Source organism: Trachymyrmex cornetzi, unplaced genomic scaffold (assembly GCF_001594075.2).
Source record: "Trachymyrmex cornetzi isolate Tcor2-1 unplaced genomic scaffold, Tcor1.1 scaffold74, whole genome shotgun sequence".
In the NCBI taxonomy this organism is placed as follows: domain Eukaryota; kingdom Metazoa; phylum Arthropoda; class Insecta; order Hymenoptera; family Formicidae; genus Trachymyrmex; species Trachymyrmex cornetzi.
In genome coordinates, this window is record NW_017300070.1 from 4,564 (window position 1) to 14,330 (window position 9,767).

The window sequence follows — 9,767 nt, forward strand, 5'->3', positions numbered from 1 at the left end:
CTTTTGCAATCCGTACATCCAATACAGAGATTTTTCACCGAATGGAAATGTGGTAAAACAGAAGGCTTTAGCATCGCGTCTTAAGGGCCACTTTCACCAAGCTTAGTTAACTTAACTATAGGCTAGTATAACTGTAATGAAATAGAAAGAAATAGAAATTGTTCTATCTCTTTGTATTTCATTACAGTTATTAGGCTGGTTAAGTAAACCGACGATGGTGAAAGTGGCCCTAACATAATTTTATATTCTAAAATCAATTTGCGCATAATTCTATGTATAATTCATTTTAATGTAAAAAATATAATGTGTAATAAATTATCTAAAAGTCACTGTGATTTGATTGTTTATTTGATTGTTTATAACAATTGAAATTTTTCATCGATTTTTCAATTATTTCCAGACCCTCAGTCCCTTTTGATGGTCATAAAATTTGCTCAGGGCTGGCCAGGCTGGCCTTCTCTTATCGGTAGCTTATGATTGATGCTTCGAATATCATTTAGTTGTTCACCAAATGTTAAACAAAAATATCATGATACTCGGAGACACTCGGATAGTTTCCGAATATCATTTTGAAAATGTCCCAAATTTCTAGAAAGCCAATCATTGAAATAGTTATGCCGATAACGTAGAAATCTTTATAGCTATCATAGAAATATTAGGCAATGTAGAAATCTTTAGGCAACACTCGCAATGTTTTATTGCCATCTATACACTATTTAAGAAACAACACTGCGCGCACTTAATCGATAAAGCAAGAAATCGTGATTTCTTTTTTTTATAATTCCTATATAGCGCGAGGTTAGGTTAGGTTGGAATAGCCTAGCAGACGACGATAGCAGACAACGCGTAGCTGGCGTCGTTCGCGGGCGCTCGATCGCGAGCGTTTGAATCGAGGAAGTTGTTGAGGAGTATACAAGTCCTCTCTGGTGCTCGCGTAAAGTGTGCTGAGGTGTGTGAACACCTCGTGTGGTACGTATATACGATCAGGCTAAAAACGACGAGTGGCGAGCGAGCAACGTGCTTCTGCGATCATGGATCCCGAAGCGTTTCTGGACATGGCCAATCAGGTTATCAAGCTGAAAATGTTCCCGTATTTCGACATAGCACACTGCGTGCTGGTCGCAGCGCACGTCAGGGATGATCTAGGAACCGGTGAGTTGCGCCGGTCCGCGCTCCGGCCGCGTTTCTAAATTTGTAGCGCTCTCTCGCCGGTGCGTCCCCCGGCGTCCCCGGTCGTGGGGACTATCGGTGAGACAGCTTCTCCGTGACCTCGGGGCTCTGAGGGCAACCACGTCCCACGCTTACTCACAAAATTTTATATTTACAGACGTGATCTCTCTCTCTCTCTCTCTCTCTCTCTCTCTCTCTCTCTCTCTCTCTCTCTCTCTACCCCCTCCCTCCCTCCCTCCCTCTTTCTCTTTCTTTCCCTCTTTCTCTCTTGCACTTTTGTTCACACAAAACATCTAACTTTAATCTCAGTTCAGCTTATATTCTTTATCTTTTTCTAAACTTAGAAAAGCATAAAGAGTTAATTGAATCATTAAAGTTAAGGACGTTTTGGCTATCAGCTAAAAATATCAACCAAAAAATTAGCTGAAAAAGTCAATATTAGCCATAATTTTTATTATAAGTACACTTTGAAATCAACTACAAAAACAAAACAATAAATAATGCATTATGCAAAATGATCACATTTTGCTGCAGTTTTAAGTAAATAACTTTTAAACATGTAAGTAGATCCAAATAAAATTTTGCACAAATATTTATTAAAGTTTTATAGAATTTTATAGATTATATATCTAAAATTTGATTTAATTCGTATAATGCTATGATCTTATCAAATTTGCAAATAACTACTACAAAACGCAATTTTACATAAACATAAAAACTAATAAAAGAATTAAATAACTTTTAAACCAATATATAAGAAAACTGTGGTCAAATTTTATACAGACGTAATAATAGAACGTTCTATGAAATTTTTATATTTTTAATAATGTTTTGACATGTACACATGCATTCTTAAATTACCATTGATATACCATAGCATCACAACTAAAAAACAGATAAAAGATAAGTTGAACCAAAATTAAAGTTAATCTAGTACATCAAATTATTCAACGCTAGATATAATACAACCACCGATATTCCTGCATCGCCAGAAAAAAATATATAAAACTGTTCGTTTCATGTTAAGATAAAATTAATACGACTACATGCTACAACTGCAGTGATTTTGCTAAACACTTGAAATATTCTGGGCAAATAATAAACTAACAAACAACGATCGAAGACTGATAAATAATGTAGATAAGAGTAACGTAGGCTGATAAATAATATACTGTATTTCCCGGAGTTTCGTGAAACGACAAACGATTGTTCGTGTTATTGCATAATTAATAACAGGATTAAGGAAAGATATTTACTATCCGCGTTTCTCGAAATTATAAAAGAGCTATTCTGATACATAAAAATTGATCGCGTCTGTTTTCAAGTATTCCATAAGTAATTTAAATTTAAATTATGCACACTAATGACAACATGGAAATTCTCTCGTTTATATAACGTTACCTCGCGAATTGTAATTTACGTTTGATTGCACGCCATAATCACTGTTGCATAACTGAAGAGCTATTTGAATCTACAGAGTGGTAACTAAAAAGTTACTGAAATAACTGTTATTTTGTAATAAGGAGACAAAATGAAATAAATTAAACTCTATATAAGATAGAATATAATTAAACAATACTCGTTATTTTTAGTAGCATATAATGCAAAAGAATGTACATTTATGAATTGGAAAGTTAGTATTATTTCAAAAATAACTGGTTGCATGACTTATGATGTTTGAAAGACCTCTCCATGAATAACTATTCATATGAGAGCAATTCGGCTGAAATTCTTTGATAGTTTTCAGAAATATAATACTTCGATTGTTCGAGTTTAAATTCAATCATTTTGTTATTTCGAAAATATATCGCACTATAAATCCGAAAATATATCCGGGCTATGCCAAATTGTTGAATCTTTTATAAAATTTACATAAGTTTACATATATATATTTTTTATACTAATATAATATTTTTATACTAATATAGTAGCGTTAATAAAAAGACTGATTTCAACTTTTTTATAATATTTTCTCAAAATTTCTGTATTTATTTATATATTCTTTTGCACTGTATGTTAATAAAAATGACGAATTTCTTCTGAAAAATTTTATTTTATTTTATATATGGTTTAATTTATTTTCACAATTTTCCGATTGACAGCCTGTATATTGAGAAAAGATATGATAAATAATAATGAAATATAACATGCAAAAAGTAAATGGAAGAAGTAATACGTTATTAAGAGACATACCAAAATCAAAATTAAAAACAAGAATTAAGAGCTGATTTTACTACTCTCTGGCACAATTATCATATAATTCTATCTCAAGGCAATGACACAGACAACCCAGCCGGTCTATTTCAGCACTGTGCTCGCACGTATACAGAGCCAGAAGTATTCAAAATAAGGGCTCTTTTGGAAGCAGCTTCTCTAAAATATGCTCTTTGCCAGTTTACATTAATAGAAAATTATCTGTTTATTACATTAAATCTTACTCTTGTATTATAAACTGCTATTCTTAAACTTATAAAAAATTTGAATTAAATTATTTTATAAACAAATTTTTTTACAAGAAAAACTCTGAGTTTGCATATGTGAAATGTTATATTTGTAAGGATTCCCTAATTGACTTATCTCATTCAGTATATATCTTCAACATTCCACACTTTAATAACGTCTTATATATATTATATAAAAAAAATTTATAAAATAAAAACGTTTGCTAAAAAAAGAATATTTTATAAATGATTCTTTGATCTAAATGTAGATATAGTTTCAAATATTTACTTCTTTCTTGTAATTTATTATTTAAAATATACACTATTATAAATTATGATAGATGTCAAAAATTTAATTTCACGCATAGTTAAATTTTCGGGAAATAATGTATAACAATATATCTATATTTAGGTGCACAAGCATTTTCCCGCAAACATCCTTTATCATGTTGGCTGTCTACAATGTTGTCCGTTTTTGCAAGCAGTATGCTGTGCAATGGATTATTAGGGGAACCAATTCTTGCACCATTGAAAAATACACCACAAGTGGTAGTTGCAACTATTGTGTGGTCAGTAATGTCTGTGTGGCCTGTTATAGTGCTTTGCATTTCATAAACTATTATTTTTTAAATGTTATGTCAATTTTACAAAACTATTCAAGAAATAAAAAATTTTAATTAGAGAAAAATTGGTAATGTCAGTAAAAAAGATTTGCATTATTAAAAGAAAACTTTCCTAAATGTTTCAGGTATGTGATATTTTACACACCGTTTGACATTGGATATAAGATTGCCAAATTTTTACCAGTTAAAATAGTATGTGCTGCTATGAAAGAAATTTATAGGCAAGTAAATGTTATTTATTAATTTTCAAGATGTTTTTTTATTTCATTATATGCTTATAAGAACTATGTACTTGCACATATAAAAGGGAATATAAAAACGATTTAAAATAAAATGCCAATGCATATAAACCTAAGCTATTTTTTACAGGTGTAAAAAAGTGTACGACGGAGTAACTCACGCAGGGAAACTTTATCCAAATGCATATCTTATTATGATATTGATTGGAACGTTCAAAGGTTCGTCATAAAACATGAAATATATATACCAAATGAAATGTATATCACATTATTTCCACAACTAAAATATACGAACGCGCGCTATAAAATAAGCTAATATATATTTAACAGTTAACATATGTGCAATTATAATATTTATACAGGTAACGGAGCTGAATTTACCAAATTACTTGAGCGTCTTATACGTGGCGTATGGACACCGACTGCGATGGAATTTATGCAACCCAGTTTGTACGTAAAGTTTATAATATTTATATGAACAAATATTTAAATTATGAAGGACCATACAACTTTCACGTTTTTGCGACCATTCGGGGATTATTTCATTTCTATATTTTAATGTATTTTTCTTAATGAAAACCGAAAGTTATATAATTATAGTAATGACGCTATACTTTAAAAAAAATTGGTACATTAAAATAAAGAATCTTTCACTATTGTTACAAAATCGCTAGGAAATAAATGACAGTGATATGAAGTCGATCATGTTTTATTTAAAAATTCATTCAGAATTATTGATCCAGTTTGTCATTATCAATTTTCGGTTTCTATGAAAAAATACATAAGAAAATATGTAGAAATGAAACAATCCCCGAACGGTCGCGAAAGAAGTTGTACCCTCCTTTATAATATACAATCATATTTTTAACCGACATAAATATAATGACAACAAATAATTTTTTTTACAGTCCTACGAAAGCATCCATGGTTGCATCAATAATCTTTGTGTTAGATAAGAAGACTGATCTCATTTCTGCACCTCATGCTCTTGTGTACTTTGGCATTGTCATCTTCTTCGTCTACTTCAAGGTAAAGTCCATATTCTAATAAAATATCTCCTAAAAATTTATACATTTGACATATGTAAAAACAAAGTAATATTAACAATATCATTTTTCAGTTATCATCAATTTTGCTTGGCATTCATGATCCATTTGTGCCATTTGAAAATTTGTTCTGTGCTTTATTCTTGGGAGGAATTTGGGACTCATTGGCTAGATTGTTTGGTCGTGGTCAAGCTAAAGACGAGAAAGCGGACGCAAAGAAAACAAATTAAATAACAGTAAACACAATATACATCTTCAAATATTACAAAATGAAAATATTTCGAAATAAATCAAATTTTATTTCCTTTTTCAGAAAACATGATTTCATCAGAAGTGAACATTGATTTAACAAATAATAAAATTATTTAAAGCTAGTCAAATAAGAGTTATATGTGACTGTTGACAAATTCTGAAATGTTGAAGCTAAGTACAATAATTTAACATACAGGATGACCCATTTTAATTTACCTCCCAAAAACTTTTTTATTTTGAATTTTGGAAAAAAAATATTTTAGACTAAAGGGACGATTTTGAGGAGAATTTTTATTACGTATTTGATTTTCTGTTGTTTTTCTTCTATATGGAAATGTCAAAAAAAGATATATATATTTTATATTTTATTCCTGCAGATATTAACATAAAATGTTAAATATTTTGTAAAGTTTTAATTTTTTTATAATCATACCTTGGTTATCAAAAAATTAATAGTTTGCGAGATTTAACATTTTATGTCAATATGTGTCGGACTAAATTATATGAAATCTCTCCTAAAAAAAACTGTTGGTTCTTTTATATCTTTAACCTTTATACCTTAACACTTTTATATGTAAAATAATTATAAAAATAATATTATGCAAAGAAATCATACAATTCCATTTAAAAAATTGGAGATGACGTTTACATCTTTTTGACCGTTTACACCTTCATTTAGAAGAAAAACAATTTGACCAAAATACGTCCCTCTCAAAACCATTCTACTTTTATCTAAACAATTTTTTACAAAATCCAAAATAAATTAAAATAAGTCACCCTGTATACAAATATATACATGTATATGTATACTTTAAGAGAGTGAAACTTATTAGGTTTTCAAAAGTGTATTATATAAAAATATCAACAGTATTATTTCAGTTAAAATAAAACAATCAATATACATATATTACACATCATTTTTTTATTTATGTACTTTTACATAAATGAAAAAATTTTGCAATTATGTAGAATTTTAATCTCGTTTATCAATTATAAATGCGTTATTTGTGGATTATCTTTAATTTGAATTGTTATCGTCAAGAATAATAAGATATGCTGAATTAATTATACATAGCGATTATAATTATATTCTTTATACCAATTTTAGATTTTACGTAATTTATTAACTGATTTCAAAATTTGTTATCAAGTTGTAGTACAGTATGCAATTTCTACTATTATGCAAATACATGTCAGAATATATTCTGGCAATTTGCATCTCAAATAGAATTGTTTTATTTATTCATTATATAATATTTATATAAAGAAGAAATGAATGTACTCAGGACAAATAATTAATAACTAATCATTATTAGATCATTATATTATTAATTTATAAATACTATAAAAAAACAAAGTATATAAGGCATTAAAATTATAATAACATTTATGTAAAAACGAGCAATATGAAAAAATAGCAAATGTCTCTTTTATACTATTTTATTAAATTTAAATACTGATATCATATATCACACATACGTGAAAGTTTGCTTTTATTCATATCAATAGATACGTGTCCTTTACAATTAGGAATACCTATATTCTAATTGTGAAAATATTATACGGTTTCATGTAATAAAATGGAATTTGAATTAAAAATCATAATTTATTCGATTACCTGGATAGAAAACTAATTATCGAACTATAAAGTTTATTTGTATGATTTATTTCACGCGTTTGTTAATCATATTACATTCAGAAAAGTACTGCTTATACGTACGATCGTGACATCCTGTACAAATCAGTTCTCCTCTGTGTATACTTGCGTGATCTCGCATATAATGGGATTCTGGAAACACGTTGGATCGATGATATTCCAAGATTTGTGATATTTGCTTTGATCCAATCATGATGACATGGCAATGAACTTCTGCATTCTTTATAGTATCTATAAATCCCATTCGAGGGATTTGGTACTGTACGCAACAAAGATGTACGGTAATCTATACAATTCACTTCTTTCTCACATACATGAGAAATGCCAGAGTGTAACAGTTTTCTAACTGAATACTTCTGATACATGTTTTTCGAGTACTTATCGACGTTCCACAGAACATGGGCATCGCGGACGCATGTCTCCTTGTCCAATTTTAGAATATCTCCGCTATTATTAGATTTGATTACACGAATCAAAATAGGCTCACGATTTTGAGTGGCCACACTTATCTTTTCCTCAAAATTGGGATCGGTTACAATGCCTGTATCTTGTAATTGCTTCGGAGTATACTGAGTTTCCGAATCACGAAGCAATATCTGCGGCAATGATATATTTAAACCGATATCATGGTTTTCTGTACTCGCAGTAACATCTTTATCCTTGACAAATGGTTCGTCCATCGTTGTTTCTGCATATGTAGTATCATTTTCCGAAAGACTGTAATCTCTAATTTTTGATGTGGAGGGTTCATATAGTACTTCTACGTCTTTTGAGTTTGCATAAGTTGTAAAGTGATCTACGACATCCTCTTTAATATCTTGAGTCTGATTCGAATTCAAAGCAGAATTTTTCCTTAAAGGGCAAGTACTTTTCGATTTGGATCTACAATAAAGTTTATTTAATATCTGTCTCTTTGACCAATCTACAAGCGTATATATCTTTAAAATTTCATCTGCACATTCTTTTATTTTACTTAAAACGATAAATGCATTGATCGCATCTTCTTTCCTTACACAATCTTTTTGTACTGAAAAAAATCACAATGAAAAGCTTCAATATACATCTTTTTAATATATACATTAATTATATACATTTACTATTTATAAAATATTCGGAAATGCCGACCATTCTTACTATTCATTACAAAGGCATGCTTCATTATCTCTAAAAGGGTTTCAGTAAACATTGCTATGGTGTTATCTTTTTCTGTTTTTTCCAAACACGGTAAACAACTTAAGCTTTCTAGTTCAGCAGCAGAGCTAGTGTCAGAATGTATATTCTCGTTTAGAAATTTGGATGGAATTTGTTCACACACAGTTACCTCGGAAGCTGTGTAAAAAATATAATACACAAAATTTATTTACGTATTTAAAATAAATCTATACATCGTTATAAGAAATAATCACTACTTACAATTTGAATTTACATCTATCTTTGATAAGTGCGACGTAACAGAATAAACGTTTGTTCTTTCCTGCATTATTTTTTCTAAACATTGAAGTAAAGCTTGTGTCACTGCAGAATTGTGTTTAATAATCTCTATTATGTTGTGAGAGAGAAGAAAGGAGCAAGTTTCTTTAGTGCAAACTTCATTTTCAACGAGTTTCTTGTTATCTAATGCAAAATAAGCTTTTTCCGCTTCTAAAAGAAAAGAAAGTAAATTGACAATGTTGTTTACGACATTTGTAAATTTTTTAAAAATTATATTAACTAAATCACGTTATCCGTTTCTAAACTAACAATTAAATTTTATCAGATATAAAGTTTAATATAAAATAATTTAATTAAGAATATATATTATATCAGGTCTGTCCAATTTGAGTTCCAGAGCCAAAACGCAAAGCCATCGACACAAAAAATTCAATATGCGTAAGATTTCGAGGACTGTAAAGTGTTGATACGCATCTAATTGTAAGTGACCTTTATCAACACTTTATAGTTCCTAAAATGTTGATCACATTGAATTTTTTTTTACGTCGATGGCTTTGCGTTTTAGCTTCGGAGTTCAAATTGGACAGGCTTGTATTATATTATATACGAGGTGTGATCAAAAAGTAAGGTGACTTTTTGAATTTCGCGCGATCTGTACACTCTAATTTCAAAATTTTTTTGTTGTTGTGTTGGTACACTCGTCACGATCATATGTTCACAGTTTTGACTATATAGCATGTGTTGTTTTTATGTGAGAGGCATAAAGGTTAGACTCATGTTTGCGTCCTCGGCGATTTTTTGCTGTTGAAAATAATGGAGCAGAGAGTTTGTATTAATTTTTGTGTAAAAAATGGTATTAAGTGTTCAAAAACTCTTGAAATGTTGACAGTGGCGTATGGTGAGTCAAC

General features: G+C 29.7%; 2 protein-coding genes across 2 annotated transcripts; one reads left to right on the forward strand and one right to left on the reverse strand.

Annotated features, from left to right (window-relative positions):
• The first annotated feature begins 788 nt into the window (after positions 1-788).
• On the forward strand, positions 789-6,041 carry LOC108767950 (trimeric intracellular cation channel type B). Its single transcript, XM_018518098.1, has 8 exons — positions 789-1,152; positions 4,024-4,180; positions 4,360-4,455; positions 4,604-4,692; positions 4,836-4,923; positions 5,382-5,502; positions 5,594-5,755; positions 5,833-6,041. The coding sequence occupies exons 1-7, from the start codon at positions 1,032-1,034 to the stop codon at positions 5,747-5,749; spliced, it is 828 nt and encodes a 275-aa protein (XP_018373600.1). The 5' UTR covers positions 789-1,031; the 3' UTR covers positions 5,750-5,755; positions 5,833-6,041.
• Positions 6,042-7,342: 1,301 nt separating this feature from the next.
• On the reverse strand, positions 7,343-9,065 carry LOC108767954 (uncharacterized). Its single transcript, XM_018518101.1, has 3 exons — positions 8,842-9,065; positions 8,554-8,757; positions 7,343-8,455 (listed from the first exon to the last, which is right to left on the reverse strand). The coding sequence occupies exons 1-3, from the start codon at positions 8,906-8,908 to the stop codon at positions 7,482-7,484; spliced, it is 1,245 nt and encodes a 414-aa protein (XP_018373603.1). The 5' UTR covers positions 8,909-9,065; the 3' UTR covers positions 7,343-7,481.
• Between the last annotated feature and the right edge of the window lie 702 nt (positions 9,066-9,767).